This window comes from Furipterus horrens, unplaced genomic scaffold, assembly GCF_987537825.1.
Source record: "Furipterus horrens unplaced genomic scaffold, mFurHor1.1.pri manual_scaffold_2, whole genome shotgun sequence".
In the NCBI taxonomy this organism is placed as follows: Eukaryota; Metazoa; Chordata; class Mammalia; order Chiroptera; family Furipteridae; genus Furipterus; species Furipterus horrens.
Genome location: NW_028327172.1, coordinates 72,337,321 through 72,358,479, shown reverse-complemented (window position 1 = coordinate 72,358,479; position 21,159 = coordinate 72,337,321). Strand labels below are relative to the sequence as shown.

Below are 21,159 nucleotides of genomic sequence, written 5' to 3'. Positions count from 1 at the left end.
TCTGAAGGAGAGGAATTTAAATGTTTTCTTATTGCATATTTGCATGCCTCAGAGATATTGTGGGTTCAGTTCCAGACTACAGTAATCTTTTTGCTGGTGGAGGGTCTTGCCTTCCATTTGTAAAAAAATGTAATACCTGTGAAGTGCGATAAACTGAAGCACGATACAGCAAAGTGCAATAAAACAAGGCATGCCTGTATCACTTAAGATTCTGCGCCCCTTTCTATTTCTTCTGTCAATTCAATGCAAATGCGATTCTGAGGAGAAAGAAAAGGTAAACATATTTCTACTAAGCTATCTTGAACTGGGAGTATGCTATTTTAATTGGAAAAGTTGTTTTTATTTTTCAAAGGGTTTTGCAAAATAAAATTTGATAGTATCAGGCATTTTTTTTAGTGAATACAGAATATTACAAACAGTTTTTATTTCCCTTTGTTATTTATCATATCATGACTTTGTACCATTTCGTATCAGAATTTCTTCTGTGAAACAAAAACAGTCCCAAAATGAAGGATCTTCAGGGGTCATAGGAACAGCAGATGATATCAAATCATTGTAAGTAAGAATAGTAAACTGCCTCTGGGATGGTTTAGAATCATCTTGAGATGAAGCCTAAAAGGGGAAAAAAAAAATTACCTCACTGTTACACTGCATGTTGATCTTATGATCAATTTATAATTAGGAAAATAAGACCAAATTACATTTCAGTAATATTAAAGTATTAACACAGTAGGATTTCTAATTGTTTTTACTCCTTATATTAATGTTGCCAATTCATAAAACCATGAAATAACCTGATTGTCACACCTGTGGTATTTGTTTAAAATGTAGGTTTACTGAGTCACACATCCAAAAATTTTACTTCAGGAAATGAGTTAAAAGGAATCCTAAAATAAATAATAAGAACGTGGGTTATTCTGATAGGGGGGGGCTACCAGGCAAACTTTTGAGAAATATTTTAAGAGAGTAAATCTGGTAAAATTCCCATAACCACAAAGAGATGCAAAACTTCTTTAGGAAATGGTCCATTCAATACTAAACTTAAAACTGTATCTTCTACTCTTGAGATAAGACCCCTTGGTTCACAACTGAACCCCAACGTAGGCCTTTAACATTCTGTACATTCTAGTAAATATACTACTTGGATTTACAGTGCTTTCGCAAGGTCAGTACCTATTTAATGTGATTTATGTCTCATGGACATGCTGATATGGTTGTTCTCAATTCTGTAGATGGAGAAATTAAGGCTTAGGAAGATCAACCACTTCTGCACAAGCTCACAGCAAAGGTTTATATGGCAGTCCTTTTCCCATTAGGCCAATCCAATGCTGCTGCCTAAACAGGCTCTCTCCAGGGAAATACAAAGGAAGAGCCACATTTGCAAGTGTTATAAAAAATATAGTTCTATGGAAATATAAGTTATTCAGAGTGTAGAGCTGAGGTAAAATGAGATAGGTAAGCTCGGTCAGAACATTTTCAGGTAACAGGAGTCAATTTCAACATGCCATCCCTATATTTTTATTTTAGAATTTTTGTAGAAAAATGTATTTGAGCCAAACTGATGACATATGCTGGGGAGCAAAATTTCAAATGCTCCCCTGTTGGTTTTAGACATTGCAAAAATCTCTTCCCAACTTTCATCATTAACTTTGTCAATAAACTTGTTTTGAACAGAAAGCTTTAATTTTGGTATACTCTATAATTAGTCAATTTTACTTACTATCTGTAATTTTTTTTGAATTTTTATAAGTTTATTTTAGTCGACCTACTAACATATGCAGGGGAGCAAGACCTCAAATGCTCCCCATGCCATCCCTTTTTAAGGAAGATAATCTATGAGGAATTTTAATCTTTGTTAACCTTTCTTAAGGCATGATCTGTAGACTAAGCTATTTTTCTAAAGATAATGATATATATATTGATCACACCATAATCTCTCTCATGGTATCCTTAAAAATGATATGTATATAGTTTCGATCATTGTAACTTTATTAGTATTCCTTAAATAAATACTACGGCAGAATCACAACTATATATAGGCTAGGAGTCCTTGACCCTAAGGGTTTATTTTTTTAAAGTTTTTCCACTTACCAATTAAGAACAGAAGAAAGTAAAAACAGACTGTAATTGGAAGAATTGAGGCTGATGTTATGCCACCATATGATACAAGGTCTCTCACATGTTTGATATTATAACTTTGGGAATAATTACAGATAGTATTATAAAAGGAGGACGGGGGTTCAATTTGCCAGATAATTCCATTACTTACCACCAGTCAAGCTGCTACCTCTATAGTCAAGATAATTCACTAGGAAACAAACCAGTTATGACTAAGGTAGTGATTTCCTTGAATTCCAACTGAAACCGTGATTAGTTGGACAGTATTACCAAAGTTTTTTCTTTGCAATATTTAAGTATTTGAATATGAAGCAGGTAACATGTTTCTTAAAATTTTCTGTAAAATATCTGATGATCTTAAGGATTTGATAAAAAACACTTCTAACTTATAATCTAAAAACAAAGAAAAAAACCCTCTAAAATTGATATAAATCAAATGATTATTTTATCAGTAAAGAACAAACTCAACACTGATTCATGCTTTTAAAATAGAAGTCAGAGAAATCTTTAAATCTTACATCCTCATGTCTAGGTCCATCGGGTTTCCTAAGAGCTACTGCAACAAAATGGTGCTCATCTATTTTACTTTCCTGAAAAATAAAAGGCAAGTAAATATAGGCTATTATATGTATAAACCTATTTAGATATGTAAACATCTTTAAAATCTCAACACCCCCTCCCACTACACACACACACACACACACACACACACACACACACACACACACACTCCCTTACTTCCACCAGCCATTTCAGGAGAAGTCAAACAACACTTTTTGACACTTCAGTGTGAAATATTTCAATATGTATTTCCTAAGTGGAATATTCTCTCACATAACCAGAGTAGTTAATACCTTTGGTTAATATAACATTGAAATAGTACTTAAATCTACCATCTGTGTTCCATATTTTTTAACTACTCCAATAACCTCTTTTATAGCATTTCCCCCACTCTAGAGCGGGAGGCAGTCTAGGGGTAAGTGTTGCATTCAGTTGTTATGTCTTGCTAGCCTTTCTTTTGACATTAATATTTTAAAATACAATCCCCATTCTCCTTTTACTTACAAAACACTGCTCATTTGGGGTTTTCCTGCTCTTTCTTAATGGTTCATATAATACATTATAAACCAGAGTAATACAAAGATAAAGTGTCCTATCCAGAGTTACACCTATCTAGCCATCTGCCCTCACTGATGTTTAATTTTATATATGCTTAAGATTAACATAAAAAAATCAGACTGCAACAGTGGTTTATAAACATTTGGTTAACTACATACTAAAGCCTATGGAAAATCATGGTGGAATTTATAAGACAAAAAAACAGGCAACTTTCTATTTTCCCCTATGTATGAGACTAATTGGGGTGAAGGGGGGTGGCTTTAAAAAAGGTAATAGATACTGAAGCTGTTACCAGAGAGAAGTAACAACTACTTAAAAAACAAAACAAAACAAACAACAACGACTAAAGAAAAAGTTCACCAGAAAGCCACTTTACTATTGCATTCTTCCACAAGACATCAGCTGAACTAGGAAACTACAATCAGAACTGTTACTTAGGGACTTACAAGCTTTACTTGTTTTTCTTATCTTCCTATCAATTAACAAGAAGTAAAATTCAGTATGAGTTTAGAAAAATAATTTAAAGGGGAAAAATATAACTAGCTACAATATATATCAGAAAAGATTTAATAGGTTATCTCCCCTTTAGCTAAAAACAAGCTCACAATATTTATTATAACAAATCTATTCTTTTTGACACATGGTTGTCCTCCCATTCTTTCCACTGAATATATTAATAATATGAACATCATTACTTTTGGAAAACCACTTAGTTCAGCAGTTCTGAAGTGTCTGTATCATAGGTGAATATCAGAGGTCATTGTGGGCAACACCAGTTTTCTCATGCAGTCTGTCCACTAAAATGCCAAGCCTATGCTCTCCTTAAGGTTCTTAGCTTCCATTTCAGACATGTTCTTTTCTGGGATGCTACCAAAAACACTAAGCAAATATTTTTAAAATCTTCTTGCTTATATAATTTTCACTTTCAGTGTTCTTTTGTATCTCCAAGGAAATAAATGCCTCCTTTTCTCTTCATATGCAGAATGTTACCATATATCCTATGTGACACTGTCCTTATGTTCTGCTTGGATGAGGAGAGTATCCTTAGCCTTCTGCATCACTTAACTTGTGAGTGCCAGTAGGTACCATCCAATTGTACACCTGGAGTTAAGGTTGTTAAATATATGCACTTCAACCCTGCAGGCACTGTCTTAATGCTGCAGACTGCTTACTGCCTCTTTCTTTTGGAGTTCCCTGGGGTCCTTTCAAGATGGTTCAGACCCAGTGGCTACCATTTTCCACAGCATCTATTTGGTCCACAGCAATTCAGACATCTTTACCACCCAAAGGTGCTGCCCCGGTCATGACTCTTTCCTCCTCACTGTTACTAGGCCTACTCCCATTAAGAATAAAGGATTTCCCAAGAGTGAAATGGCTGAGGCTGACCCTTTTAAGTATTAAAGGTAATTTTGGTTACATTTTTTTTAAATTGTACTCTTAAAATATCCCAAACATAATTTACTCTTTAACTGATAAAATCCCTACCTTACTTGGTATGTTAGTTTTGATGCAGATCTCATTCTCAAAATACTTTCTGCCCCTTGGACCCTCTACTCTCTTAGTTTATTTCTAACTATTTTGATACTTTTTTTGTCTCCTCCACATCCCCTTTAAGTATTAGTATTCTCAGGACACTGTTCTAGGGCCCTTCTCTCTTCTAATATAGGTGATTTCACAGCTGCAACTTTAAATCCCATAGCTTCAACTACCAGGCATACGTTATAATGATTATGATTGTTTCGCGCTAACCTCACCCTTCACTCTATTCATCTGACACGTTCACTTGGAGTTTCTATGGTGTCTCAAACTCTATCTCTAGTATTCAGTTTTTCAATGGTGAGTTCTATGTAAGTCACAGAATTGATCATAACATCTTTGACATCTCACTTCCTTAATCTCCACCCAGACAGAACTTGTTCGTAAGATACAACTCTTATCACTCTACTGAGACCTGTTAAATTTTTTTGAGAAAATTAGTGAAGAGTCCCATTTTATCCACTCTATACTAATTCTTTATTCTGGACACCGAACTTCTCTGAACACAATGCAGGTGATTATTGCAGGAACAACCACATTAGTATACAAACTATTTCCTGGGCTGTGAACCCCTGACACAACCTGGACCAATCACAGCAGACCACCTCCTTGGCTATGATGACTAGTCAGAGGATAAGCACCAGACTCAAGCTAGGCCAGGGAGTTTAGGACTCAGAACAGAAAAGGAGTCCACCAATCTCCCAATCTCCATGAGGTTTTATCCTGTTACGTGTATGAGTGGTAGGCAGCCATGTTTCCTGCTGCACAAACCAAGGAAGTTAAGAAAGCTGATGACCAGAATGAGAAACAAGGGTGGGAGAGAATTGAAGCCAGGATATACAGAAAGGCAAAAGGAAAATATAAGAGTTCTGAGTTTTCTAGTCCCTAATTCTAGTTAATTCTGAGGCCCAGTTACATGAAACATTCTAGTAGCCTATATAGTTATCAGTTGGCTTAAATGAGTTTATGCTGGATTTCTCTCACTAGCAACTACCATGTTTCCCCGAAAATAAGACAATGTCTTATATTAATTTTTGCTCCTAAAGATGCGCTAGGTCTTATTTTCAGGGGATGTCTTACTTTTCCATGAACAAGAATTCACATTTATTGTTGAACAAAAAATCAACATTTATTCATATACTGTAGTCATGTCATCACAAACATCAGCATAACCAGCCAAACTCTGAATTCCATCAAGAATTTCTTGTGACTCGATTTCCATGTACAGCAAATGCGGTGGCTGCAGTGGCGGGCCTCTTCGAGCTCACCCATGCACAACGGTCCTTGGAAGAGCGGCTGCAGTGTTCTCCCTTTCATGTTCTCCGGGCAGCATATGCCTCCTACACAAGGTAAGACCTATCTAAATGATCTGCTAGCATTGATGTATGGCTTGGGGGGAGCTATAGCAATGACTGCCGCTAGGTCTTATTTTCAGGGGAGGCCTTGTATTTCTAAGCTTGAAAAAAATTGCACTAGGTCTTATTTTCAGTGGATGCCTTATTTTCGGGGAAACAGGGTAAAAATGGCTAGTGACTGAAATCAAATACAGAAAGAGAACAAAATCTTTAACCTGACCCATAACGCCCTGCATATTACCAATCTAACCTGAAACACCCTAATCGCAACACAGTCCAAATGGGTTCGTCTGGCTGTTTATACACACAAATCTCTTTCTATTCCAGGGCCTCTTTTTTTCTTCCCATTTTATTAACTCACTATGATTCATCTTTCAACTTAAATCCTGTATGTTCTCATGGTATCCCTGACTTCACCTTCAGAGCACCAGGATTGGATTCCAGTTGTTTTGTTTCAATGACTAGCTTCCTCAAATCAATCTCACACACATGCACAAAATAAACAAATCGTTACAGTAATAGCAATTTTGATAAATTTCTTACCTCAAATGCCCATTCTTTTTCTTCTTCTCCATCCAGAAACAAACGTGTTTCTTTATAAACCTGGCCTATATCCAGGTTTAATGGGGATATATCAAATTCAAGACGTTGCAATTCAAATCCTAGTCCAACACCTATGGCTTTTATGAAGCTTTCTTTCAGTGCCTTAGATACAGAAAAAAAAATTTTTTTCTTAGAGTTTTAAGTAGATAAAATTTTCCATAAAATTTACAGGCCAAAAACATCTGGATCTTTATACTACATTATGGCTATAAGCTATTTCTTTTTTTCACTCTTATAATACACAGGAAGACAAACCAACCATATAATATTAAGAAAAATCATTTAAACTCCCTGTACCTCCATTTCTCATGTGTAACATGCAATAATAGGACTTTCTCATAGGTCTTTTATAATAATTAAATTAACTAATTTACAAAAGGCTTAAAGTAATGTCTTGTGGCATATAGTAAATTTTATATAAAAGTGTTTGTTATATAAAACCTAATGTGTAGGTTTAACGCAGAAAAATTTATAAAAAGTGATAAAAAGCCTTGTTTCAGCTTCAAAAGTAAATACCTTCTAAATGAGCATTAAATGTATGTTAAATTTTCTTAAATGTCATTATAATATAATAATGTATACATAAAAATCATCAAGTTCCCAAGTAATGATCTATTTACTTCAAACAATGTATAAACTACCAGGTAACCAAAAACATTTTGCTCCTATTTTTTGCAGAGATAATGAAATCATCATAAGCATTTACTCTCAAAATTAGGAAGAAATTATACCCAATTCCTATAAAACATATCCAGCTGAGTCCATTCATCTTTAAAGCTTCGGATTGTTTCCCATTCTTTGTTGGTAAACTTTCTTTTCATAATATGAAAGAATTCTGAAATTGAGCCACGACCTGTCAATTAAGGAAACAGAATTAAAAATAGCTATTCTATTACCAAATCTGTTAAAGACAGCACATAAAAGAAAACTATACGCCAACCTATACTTACTTTTGAATAGTCACAATAATCCTAAACAAAATATCAGCATATCAAATTAAGCTGGGAATTCAAAGAATAACCTACAATGACAAGCTGGGGTTAGCCCAGAAAAATGATAGGTTACTAGGAATAGCAAAATCCCATGAATTACTAAATATTTAAGGAGAAAAACCATATGGTTATATCAATAGATGCCCTGCCAAATTGATAAAATTTAGCAGCCAAACCTGTTATAAATTTTAGTTAAGAGGAAATTCCTATATTTGACAGAATATCGTAAATCTGTAAGAACTCTTTAAACAGAGCAATTCTATTCCGGAGTTTAAAATTTTACTTAGCTATATAACAAGAAAAAAGGGAACAATGTCTTCATTATTAATTTCTTGGAAATGGGTAGAAAGTTGAAAAGTGTTCTTTTATTGAAAGTTATCACCATGAATGGAAAATATACTTATTTCCTTCAAAATTACTGTTTTAACATTTTCTGATATGACTTCTCCAAATACAGTAGATTTTGATTCCTATTCTTTTGGGGATACTATAAAATAGGCTCGTTTTTAAAAAATCTGAAAAATATCCCTAACTCCACTGTTCATAAACAACAAAATATTACATAGCGTTCTAAACATATATTACAAAAAGTGTCATAGAACCTGATTCCCAGAGTTAAGGGCTAAAACACAAATTAAAATATACAGAATATATAAATATGATACAAATATGCATCGAACTAATGATTAAAAACAAACCAGTCACAGTTCTTGCTCTTGAAGGTAGTCCCTCTGCAGACTGTTAATGTAGCTTGCCTATTCTAACTCCAACTCCCATTTCTAAAATACCCAGCTCCAAAATCTGACATTCTTAATTGACTGACTAGTCTAAAAAGGGACATCTGCCAACATAGCATGTCTGGAAAAAGTTGTCAAATCCCCCTACGAAATGCTTAACTGGAATTTAGTCACTAACTCCGCCACGAGAATTCAATAGTTAGCACTCTATTATAATTTTTATTCTAAAAATGCCGAAGTGCTAGGTGCTAGAACTATCATGATGAGCAAAACAGAGGTGAACCTTATCTTCATAGGAGTTTATAGTTTCTTCTACATGCAGCAATTTTCAACCTTTTTCATATCATGGCACACATAAACTACTAAAATTCTGCAGCAAACAAAAAAAATTTTTTTTTTGCTTATTTGACAAAAAAAAAAAAAAAGGAAGGTATAATTTTGATTCACTCACACCATCAAAGGAAAAAGAAGTCAGTGCTCCTGACTAAATAGTCAGGTATTGCATGTTTTAAAAATTCTTGTGCCATACTGGTTGAAAATCACTGTCCTACAGTAAAAAAGTACCTTTCACATAGTTATTTCAAGGATAGAAAATATTAAGAGCCTGTTCCGCCCAAAATTAATACTCCCCTACCAGCCCCATTTCAAAATAATGAGAAGTCTCCTCTTGTTTGGCCAGGAAATATTTCCAATAACCCTACAACAAATATGTGGTCCTTTAGTTCAAGACAAAGGTCCTTATTTATTTTCAAGTTCATTAGACTCATTTTATTCATCTATCTTCTCCTTAGCCCTCTCTTCTCAAGAAGAATAACATTACAATCCATTTTATGAATTAATGTCTACAGTTTGTTATTGTGAGAACTATTATATCCTAAAAGTAACCCAGCAAAGTTATAAAGTCATTTCATTCAACAGCATCGAGATATTAAAATGTGATCCTAGGAGTCCAAGGGCTATGAATCCCTTTCATAGTCTGGTGCTAATTCCTTAAGGCCCTTAATAAAAACTATCTTGTTAAAATACAAACATCGCTAGTACATTCTGACTTGACAAATTACACGCTAGAGAAAGTAATGACAGCAAGCTTGCAAAAGTGATGCAAGTATGTCTAAAGATTTTAAATTATGGGAGCACTATAGCTATATAAATCATGAACTGTTTCCTCCTCAATAGATTCTGGCACTAATAGTGTAAATAGTAACAATAGGAAGAATAGCTATCCTGGATTTGGAAGACAGCACTACATAATGAGCGGAACTGTAGTTTAACATAATACTATCCAAAAAGCCTAAAATTTAAAGACATGCTTGTTGTCACCTATGCAGTCAACTTATTTGTTGGTTTCTTCAAGCTATAATTTCATAACCCTCTGATTTTTAACTAAATATAATGTGGCAATCATGGAAAAATATTTAAATATGCATGCTAATAAAAAACTGATTAACGTAAAAAGCAATCGAGTACAGTCACTGGAAAGTAATCACATAACTGATTATGTGCAGCTAAAAGTATATGATATGAGTGCATTTTCATATACTTTTGAGAGCATCTTATTTACTCCACAAATAAAGAGATCTGACAGCAACAGAAAAAGATGATTTTGTGAATACGCAACCAAAGCACAACACTGTGGCATTACAATGGAAATACACAGTGGATGAGTACTCTTTAAGTACTTTATCTAGGAAATTGGAATTTAAGTACTTTAGGAAATTGGAATTAAAAAAGAAAAAAATTTCAGTAGGACTTACCAGAATAGTGCATCGTCCTTCAAACTATCTGAAGACAGCACAATTATTGAATATATAAGTTAGCAAAGCTGCCTAATACCATCATATATTCATGTCTATTCTAATCTTCGTTTTAATCATTCTATTATTGCACATGAAAAAACTTAAGTATACACATAAGAAAGACAAAATGACTGAAAATTTACATAGAATCATTAACCAAGTTTTAAAAAGGAGATCCACCATCTTATAATCTTTAGGGAAAGCAGTGATTGATATTAACTAAACGTTCCTAGTAATCAACTAATCAAGGTCATACAGCAACTGCAAAACTTATTAAACATACAGTAGTAACCTAAAACAAAATAATTTATAGTCAATACCCTTAGTTGCTGTTGCAAGCCTATGGAAAAAAAATTCTACAAGTACCAGAACCTCAAGGCCAACCAACATCAATTTCTCTTCAAAACAATATATCAGCACCTCAGTTAGTTTGCCACTCTTCTTAAATAGACCAGTTACTTTAGAAAGGAATTGGGCAATATCCATCTGTATGCCTCAACTAATTAAATTCAGCTTTGGATAATAAATTGTATTAGAAAACCAGAATAAAACAAAAGTGCCTGACCTGCTAATAAGGGTTTCACAAACCACCACAAAGCATGCAGTATGCTGACAAAGGAGCCCTTTAAGCCCTCCATACAAGTAGCTCATCACAGAAAAAAACACGACCTGGGCTTGAAACTCTCCACCACCTAAGCAGTCCTAAACTGCAGTTGCTTTCAGTGTTTTTATTTAAATGTGCATTTATTAACACCTATAAGTATCAACACACACAGGCAAGGTAAGGGCCTACAGAGTCAGGGCTACTTGGCTGCAAATGTGTTATCCTTCAAGTAAAGGGAAGGACTGGGAAAGCAAGGTGAAGGTGCAATGGGTGGGGCCACCCTGAAGAGCCAGAGGACACAGCAGGGAGCCACAAAGGATTAACCTCAGGCTTTGATACTTAATGTAATTTGCTCTGCTGGGTTTTGAACTTGGTTGGGACACAAGGGTCCTTTTTTCTTCCAACTTCTCCCTTTAAAAATGACATTCTCATACATGCCCCACCAATGTATTTTAGGAGCAAGTGATCTGTGCTCTAATTTTACAGGTTCTCTGATGGAAGAGGAATTTTGCCCCACCTTGCATCATACCCAGAGTTTCACCAATACCTGATTTAGATGACTCAGATAATGAGATCTGGAACTTTTTGATTTGATATTTAGACAAGACTTAGGTTTTAATGTTAATGCTGGCACAGTTTAAGACTTAAGGATGTGGGGATGGGGTGAATATATTTTGTATGTGAGGATATAAATTTGGCAGAGTCACAGGGTAGAATGTACTGGGTGGAGTAGTGTTGCCCAAAATGTATGCCCACCCAGAACCTCCAAATGTGATCTTATCTGGAAATAGTTTTTGCAGGTGTAACCAAGTCATATTAGATTAGGGTGGGCCCTAGTACCCAATGACTGGTATGCTTGTAAGAAAAAAACATTTAGGCACACAGAGAGACTACAGGGGATAAGATCTCATTAAGATAAAGGTGGAAAATGAAGTGAAAAGGTCCAAGCCAATGAATGCCAAGGATTGCCAGGAAACTTAGGCAAAGGAGTCTTCCCTGGAACCTACAAGAGGGAGCATGGCTCTGACAACAACTTCATTGACTTCCAGCCTTCAGGACCATCAGACAGTACATTTCTGTTTTAAGACACGAAGTCTGTGGTACTTTGTCAAGAGTCCTAGGAAACTAGCACACGAATACAATTTAACTTAAATACTCTTTAAGAGCTTCAGTGTTATGCCCTGGAGTCAAACAGGCAAATCCCCACTCTCTCTTTTCTTTACTGCTATTTAACATCTCTGTGGCTATTTCTTAAAGCTATAAATCGGAGACAAAGAGTTAGGTATATTAAGGAATAGACATGTAAAGTGCCCATAACTACTAAGTACTGAATGTTAGTTCTAAGGTTGATGGGGTAGTTGTTCATATATATAATCTCCTTTTTTTGTGAACTGTTTTATTAAGCCCTTGGTCCATTCATCAAGTAAACCTTAATTGATTTTCCTATCAGTACTCACAAGCATTTTATATATTAACAACATTCACCTTTGTCTGTCATATATGCCACAAATATGTTCCCTGGTTTGCGAGAGAAAAGATAATAATATGAAATCACTCACATCTGCTGACTTTGTTGTTTTTTGCTCTTTTAAGCTTAAAAGGCTTCCTTTTTTAAGAAGTCTGACCAAATATACATTTATACTGTGGTCTAGTAATTGTTATGAAAACCTAACTCTAACTATATTGTTGTATAGTGTGAGACAAGGACCTAACGGCTTTATGATTATTCCACTCGTAAAAAATGCTGATTGGTTACAATCATTTTCTTTGTTAACTCTGTAAATTTAATATAATGTTGCTCAAACATTAATATCATATGTATAACAATCACCTGGGAAATTGCTTACATGTAGAACCGTTAGTTGCATTTCAGAAGTTCTGGTTCAGTAGGTCTAGGTGGTTTCAAAATATCTGACTTTTTAATACACATCCTCACAGGTTTTAGTATTTTGACCACCACTTTAGAAACAACATTCTATACATATAACAGTAACAACTACCACAACAACCTTAGAGCTAACATTTATCAAATACTTAAGAAACCCATGTACTTTACATGTTTCTTCTGCTCTACCCAATTCTGATGGTAGTAGCACTGTTTAGCCTCAGGATGTAAAATGTACTATATACATATACACACAAATTCTAATTAGACAAATATAAAAAAAAACCACACTTTTAGAATACAGGAGACTCTATAACCTACAATTGGGAGTAAATCTTTTACCAATTTAAATATTTTACAACCAAGACGAATTCAAAACTTATCAAGGAAAAGATAAGTATATTTAATTAAGTAAAATTCATATAGCAAAACATAAAAACAAATTCAAAAGATAATGTATAGATACTGGGCTCTAACTCTTAACCCTCCTTGCTGTCTATTCTTTTGCTAACACCACACTCTTGTTTACAATGCCTAATGTTTTTAAAAATGCTAAGACAAGTCTTCTTAGACATCAGTTCTTCCCTAAAAACTAAATAAATTTAACTGGGTTCCACAGATTTTTTCATAGATTTTATACTCGCAAACCCTTAAACATTACTAATAAAGCCCAGCATTAAGAGGCCATACATTGTAGAGTGCAATGCCAGAATACCTGGTTTTGTAGTATGGGTTCAAATCCATGACCTTCTCTTGTTTGTCACCTTGAGCAAGTATCTTAATCTATACTGTACAATAATAGTACAGCTGGCCCCTGAACAATGGGGGTTTGAACTACAAAGGTGCACTTAACACGTGTAGTTTTTGCAATATAGTCGGTCCTCCATATCCCAGGGATTCAACCAACCAGAGACAGTATTTTTGATCCAAGGTTGGAAAACCATGGATGCAGAGGGTAGACTGTATATACTGTTTTATGCCATATTATATAAGGAACCTGAGCAACTGGAGTCTGGTATCTGCAAAATTCCTGATACCAGTGCCCCACAGATACCAAAGTGTGACTGTAATTAAGTTCTGGGGAGAGTCAAAAGTTATACAATTTTCAACTGGATGGGAGGTTGCTGCTCCTGATCCCTGTGTTGTTCATGGGTCAACTGTACTTATATCCTAGGCTTAAGTGGATAAAACAAGATAATGCATACAAGCCTTTAACAGTGTTACACATACAGGAGTTCTACATTATGACCCCACTGAAAACCCATGCAGTAACTGAGGATACTCCCTGCCAGTGAAGACCTGGTTTTTCAGTAAGAAATTCAGAGTACAAAGGGAAGTGTGACTTATTTAAGCTAGTTACAGGCTGTAAACCTCCAAGCTTTAAAAGAAAAGAAAGAAGGAAGGAAGGAAAGAAGGAAAGGAGGGAGGGAGGAAAGAAAGAAAAGCTTTAAGTAGCACATCCTGCAAAATGCAGATCTAGAAGAATGTAGGTCAGCATAGATAGAAATAAAAGTGGAATAGACTGCAACAGGAACAAAGATAAAAACTGAATCAGAGAAAGATGGAAGCGGAGAAGAGAAAAAGCTAGGGAGAAAAATGGGGAGTAAGAAGAAGATTTAAAGAAAGAACTACTTTTAATCATAAATCACTGATGAGAGTATCTTATATGAATATCATTTTTCATTGTGGTTGCATATCTATTTTTTTTTAATTTTTCAACAAATTCAGTATTTTCAGCAAAATTGAGAACTTGTATCATTTGTACATTCAATACATATTGAGCACTTGCTATATGCTAGACCTTTAAGGTACTAGGTATACTGTGGCCCAAAAAGACAAGCATGGTTCCAGAGCTTATCTAATGAGGGAAAATAGTAACCAAATAACTAAGTCACAGTTACAAATGACAGGGGCCACGAAGGAAAAGATCAGGTGGTCAGCAAATGGATAGATAAGTAAGAATAAGATAAGGTCATGTTAAACAGATTAGATTTTATTAAAAAGCAACCTAACAGTTTTAAGAAAACTGCTACAGGGTTGTTTTGTTTTTTTAATATCTCTCCAACTATGTAATAACTGGGTGATTACCAAAGTAAAAAGGGGGACTCAATTAGGACAGATGGATGGTACAGTGGAAGGAGACAAGCAATAGGCCCTACCACATTCCTAGCTATCACATAATATACCACCACTTATTTTATACTTACTGTGCTTAATTTATATAACACTTGTTCTAAAAAAGTTCTATGATAGTCATTTCAAAGCGATTAAATTAGTATTAAATCTCAAAATACTGAGTTGTTTTTTATCCAGCCAAGTTTATAATAAAAATGTAAAACTGCAAATAAGTGTAAAGCCACAGGGGAAGATTCTTGGTCTTTTCGCAAATTTAAACCAGTTTTTATATTATTGCTCTTATCTTGCCTTATTTTATAAGTATGATACATAAATAATTTTATGTAAAAATAAAAAAATAAATAATAAAAAAGAAAGAAAGAAAAAAACAACTAAAATCTCCTGATTGGGTATCAGAGTGACAACCTACAAAACACTTCCCCTCCCAGGTTTCAGAATGCACTGCACTGCCAGTTTATTTACACCAGGGTCCCCAATATCGTACAATTACTCTTCTCTAGACATTCATTAAACAAATATTTGAGTACCAACTATGCACGACTTTTTAAATAAGGTTTCTTTCTCCATTAAGCAAAGACTAAAGTGGTGGTTGCAATAATTGTGGGCACCTGGCTAGCAGGAACCCAAAGCTTCCTAGATCCATTAATACATTTTCACTGCCCTGCCATAGCAATGAGAGAACTGGGAGGAAGAAAATTATCAGAACCTAGTAGAAATGGCTAATGTGACAAGAAGGAAAGACTCCACAAGTTCCAACATAATGTTTACCTGCAGACAAAATGGGAGTAATAAAACTAGGTCTTTCAATATACAAATGATGCCCACAAAAACTGACTCGACTTCATCTTCAGAGTTGACAATCTAATAATAATGTCCAGTACAAAGTACAATACACTAGCTGCTAAGTTTTATCCTCCATCATTTAGTAACTTTTAAAAACATCTGTTGCTCAATTTCCTCACTTATTCTGATAAGCAGAGCAATTCAAATAAATCTCCAGTGAAATAAGTGTTTACTTGCCACCCTCATTGAGAAATGAGGTCCATTCATACTTCAGAAATTGACACAATAACAATAACAGTGATAACCAAAAAGTATCTCTTGCCCCATGTTTTACTGAATATATCACAGCATTTTGGCAATGAACCAGTTGAAGAAGAGGAAAAGGCCTGGATACTATGATTAGTCAATTCATGCTCAACTATCTTCCTATCATTTATTGTTTCAATTAATAATTACTTGTTTATACAGTATTGACCAAAGCCAACATTGTCCATGAAGGCAACTGGTAATAAAATCTGTGTCTTACAATAAGGCATAATTTCTAGGCAGATATCAACCTGGTGAGCCAACCTTTACTGTGTAATTATGCTGACTGCATTCTAAGGAGTAATGGCCTCTAATAATTTCTGATTGTAGGAAAAGTTCACAAAGGACAGCAGAAAACTATGAAAGCTTATTGGCTCATTCCAATGCTCATTCTGAATCCTCTACAGCAGTGGTTCTTTCAGAATAAGCCTTTTATGGCACTGCTGAAAACAAGATCCTTTCCTGAGAAAAATGCACAGAAAATATAGCAAATAATTTCAGTAGACTAAAATAAAATGACCTGATGCTTATCCAGGAACTCGGGTAAAGAATCAGTTATCACTTGTAAAGCCTCCTTGTAAGCAAAGTTAAGAAATGAATTGTAATAGAAAGGTTTTATGAGCAAATCAGAGAAAAAGTAGCTGGTGGGCCCCAGCCAGTGTGGCTCAATTTGTTAGGTGTTGTTGCACAAACTGGAAAGTTGCCAGCTCAATTCCTGTCAGGGCACATGCCAGAGTTGCGAGTTTGTTCCCAGCCAGGTGTACCTAAGGCAGCCAGTTGTTTTTCTCTCACATCACTGTTTCTCTCCCTCTTTCTCCCCACTTTTCTCTCTCTCTTAAAAAATAAAAATAAAAAAGAAATAAAAAGTAGCTGGTGGGAAAATTCAAAGTAAAGACATTGAACGAAAGTGAGAGATGAGATTCACAGCCATGCTCTGAAGCCTTGCTATACATATATATATATATATGTATAGCAGCACAGAACATTCATTCATTCTTTTCACAGATACTTATTGGGAATAGTTCCTACTCTCTGAAGAACAGGGGAATGATAATCAATCATCCTGATAAATAATTATAAACAAATGATGTTACTGGAATGCAGTAAATATTTTTTATGAGAGTCTACAACAAAAGAACCTAATTTAAAGGTTCACAAAGACTTCCCTAAAATAAGAATGAGGTGAAAGGTAACCAGTAAAGTTATTTATGCAGAAATTGGGGTGATAACATTGATACAAATCTTCCATACCCAGGGAAACATAAGCAAAGATCATGAAGTTGCATTATGAAATGAGGAAGATATTGTTTCTCTTATTAATCATTTTCTTCTTGGCCTATTACTTATCCTTTGATAAAAATAATAGTGTATTCATTTTAGGGTTGGGACAATTAATTTGAAGAATATATCCAAAACACTTAGTAAAATGCCTTGGCACACAGTAAGTGCTCAGTAAATATAATATTAGTGATAATAAAAATTATAGTTGAGAACATGTGTTTTAGTAAAATTTTCTACTCAACCCCAAAATAAATGTTAGCAGTTCCCACAGTCACCAATTACACATTTTTAAGGTAAAATATAAGCAACTTAAACATTTTAATAATTGCTTGCTCTTCATTTTTACTTATATAAATGTGCTACAAAGAGCTCTAGATAAAGCATAAATACATGTTATCTTTTTCCAAGAGCTACAATATACTTTATCATTGAGGTAATATACTGATGAATTTTGGGAAATAGTTAAGTGAAACAAAGTTCTCACAATATAATTACTATGTTTTTGAATAGAATGCTGCTCAAAATTAACTAGAGTCCCATTTGGTTTAACATTTATTATTTAAATAAGACAGAACTACTGAAAAACTATTCTTCACAAATTTAAGTCTTCTTAAAAGTTTCAAATTTAGTCTTACTTAACAAGCTGATGCATAATTCAAAAAAAAAATCTTTTACATTTCATTTTGTCTCTGACAAAGCACTATATGACATCCCAGTAATGCAGAATCTATCCTTTATGTAGAAGTCTGCTAACATTCAAAGATGCATTTGTCAGATATACGCTCTCTCAGATACACTACCTTTGAGTACTGAGCATATTTCCCCCCAAAACTTTAAATATCTACATCTCCTGGCCTGAGATTACTGAATAAATAGGTATGAATGGAGACAAGGAGATAACTAACTCTTGTACTACAAAAATGCAACATTACCTGGAAAACTAGTTTTCATTATATCAATTCCAACTTGTAGCTCAGGTTCAGCAGCAAGTACAGCATAGTCCCCTTGATGAGAGATGTTAAAGTTGAAATTGGGGTAAGGGTTCAATGAGTCTTTTGCAAGAACTGGTTTTCCTTTTGCAGTTCTTTGCAAACGAATATTATTCCAAGGGATATTCAATTTCTCTGCAATTAATTTCCTTATCATAAGACGACCAGCCTGTTAAGTAAATATAACATAAACATTTAGTATCTACAGGCACCCTGCCTGTAACATACAAAGCAGTCAATTTTTGTGGTTTCTAAAAATATTTTTAAAGTTTTCAGAAGTACATTGCATCAAGATTTAAGCAATGCTTAAGAAAATAGAAGTTAATCTTTCCTTAACAGCTCCCTCCCCTCAACAGGGAGAATCTCTCCTTAGCAGTTCCCTCCCCTCAACAGCAATCAATGTTAACAAGTAGGCATCCTTCCAGTCTTTTCTCTAGGTATCTAAATACATGCTCATGTGCCTATGATTATGCTATCTTCCTATGAGATCATATTATATATAGTAACTCTACCATGTATAATCTTTTTAACTTGTTGCGGATTATTTCATTTCTGTACATAACCATCTGGTCTGTGCACTATAAGGTGTAGCATAATATTATATTTTATAGTATCAAGCAAGTATGGATTGACTGGCACTAGTTTTGTTATTACAAAATATTCCCTAGTGAGTAACCTTGTTGTATCTACATCTTTGTGCATATGTGTCAGCATTTCTAGATCCTACATACCAGCGATGTTCAACCAGTGTGCCACAAGAATTTTTAAAACATGCAACACCTGACAAGTAGTCAGGGGCAGTAACCATTTCCTTAGACTGTCAAAAAAGTGACAACAGCCAACACAACAATAGCCGTCGGTGTGAATGAATCAAAATTATGCCTACTTTTTGGTCACACTGGCAAAAAACATTTTTTGGTGTGAGGCAGAATTTTAGTAAGTAGTTTATGTGTGTCACGAGATGACAAAGATTAAAATATCACTATTATATACTCATCAGTTTCAACAATTAGCTATGTATGATCTTCTTTCACATACCCTCCCCACCTACTCTCTTCCACCTCCACCTAATTAAGGAAGATATTACTAACACATAAAAATACCCAGAATACTCACGAGTATAAGATAACAAAGTATATAATAGTTTGTAAAACATCTTCCAAGTTTTTTCCTTCAATTCTAAAAGACTTCTTAAAACTGCAAAACTATAAAAAATATTCACCAATATGCCTTTCAAAAAATATGAATTAGCCCAAATTTCAAATGAAAAGTTGTCTCAATAAAGGGACTTCAGGAATGAGTTTTTTGAAATGATGGTAATTACAGACTGTTTCAAACTGTATTACAGAAAGTAATTTTGAAATCCAACTTTCCATTTGTTGCTTAAAAATACGTAACTAAAATAAATAATTCTATTTAAAATATTGTTTCCCAAGGTATGTAGTCAGGAAGGTATTCCTGGGACTGCATTCTCCTGGGGCTTCAGTTTCTTTGGTAAAAGGAGGCTGTTCTACGCCTCTTCCAGTTCCAGTGTGCACAAGTAAACGAAATCATGAAACTGGAGGGCAATCGAGCCACGGCTCTTCTGTCATCACTCAGCCAAAAAGCAGAGACAGGGATTAGATTATGATTCCACTTTTATCAATATCAGAGGATAGCAGTCTGAGAACGGGGCGGGTTAAAACCCTAACATCCACCTTACCTTGAGCTTTCAGAAGCAAGTTTATATAGGGGAAACCTGGGAATGTTCGAGGGGGAAATTCCTGCTGTTTCTCTTCGGGGGGGGTGCTGAAAGGGAAGTCCCAGCTACTTTCCAAGCTGGCTCCTTTGTTTCGGAGTTCTCCTATTTGCATTAGAATTTCCCCTTCCTCTCTTCCCTGGAGGCTTGTGGTTTATGGCTAGGGAGGCAAGATACTCTCTGGTTAAGGACGAGGGGTATAAACCATTTATTTACTCGTGTCCTTGGTTACGGGAGATGACTAGCTGGTTTGTAATTTGTTCAAACTATGTGGCCTTAATTTTACCTCAGTTTCCCCATCCCATCTGCCCAGGAATTTTCCTAGCTTCTTACTATCCTGTCTCAGTCATATCATCGATATTTTGGGGAAGCTCTCAGCTGCAGAGTAAGTATGCGCTACAGGCTCACGTGCCAAAAAAAAAAAAAAATTAACAAAAATATGAAAACATCCATTACATGGGGGTACCCCAACCACTTCGTAGTCTTTCCCTACACCTATTTTACGGCTTAGCAAGGTCTTTATTTCGATTACAATGTGGGAGGGGCTTATTTTTGCCGCGGAGCTAGGCCTCCAAAACGACTACAAAGGCCATGGAGACCAGGCCACGCACATAGATTCGACAGCGCCGACCACTCTACCCCCGGCTCGCCCCTAGTAGGCTAAAACGCGGGCGTCGACGCTAGGACGGTAGAGGGTCTCCACAGTCCGGCCTACCTCCCCCAACATCTGCTTCCTCGGCTGAAAATACCAGAGACATGTAGTACCATGGCTGCCTTAGCGTCCCGGGCAAAGACGAACTGGCCAATGCGCTCCTTCTCCTCAGGTTGGATCGATCGAACCGCCAAGAGCCATTCGGCTCGGCTCGGTAGCCAAGTGCCGCAGGAAAAGGCCCAGCGCACGCCTTCCATTGCTGAAACCAAGCAAAGCTGCTTGGCGTGGAGAACCATACGCTGAAAACGAACCTAGCCGCCGCTGAGCCTGATGGCGGGGCTGCAAAGTGGGCTCCACCCACTCTTACCCGGCCGTCTGTGCGGAGGGGGCGGAGCGTCGCGTACGTCTGAGGGCACGTTAGCAACAAGACCCCGCACTTTTCCCTGCCCCCAACACCCCCACTGCCTACCCTAGGAGAAAGCGGCTGGGGCGGAGACGGAGACCCGCCTCTGCGCTCTGCGGCAACGTG

General features: G+C 35.7%; 1 protein-coding gene across 1 annotated transcript; it reads right to left on the bottom strand.

The window, feature by feature from the left end:
- Nucleotides 1–414: 414 nt before the first annotated feature.
- AASDHPPT (aminoadipate-semialdehyde dehydrogenase-phosphopantetheinyl transferase) lies at nt 415–21,016 on the bottom strand. The gene is made up of 6 exons (XM_090265869.1): nt 20,744–21,016; nt 18,184–18,409; nt 7,463–7,584; nt 6,672–6,833; nt 2,637–2,708; nt 415–612 (listed from the first exon to the last, which is right to left on the bottom strand). The coding sequence occupies exons 1-6, from the start codon at nt 20,924–20,926 to the stop codon at nt 448–450; spliced, it is 930 nt and encodes a 309-aa protein (XP_090121995.1). The 5' UTR covers nt 20,927–21,016; the 3' UTR covers nt 415–447.
- Between the last annotated feature and the right edge of the window lie 143 nt (nt 21,017–21,159).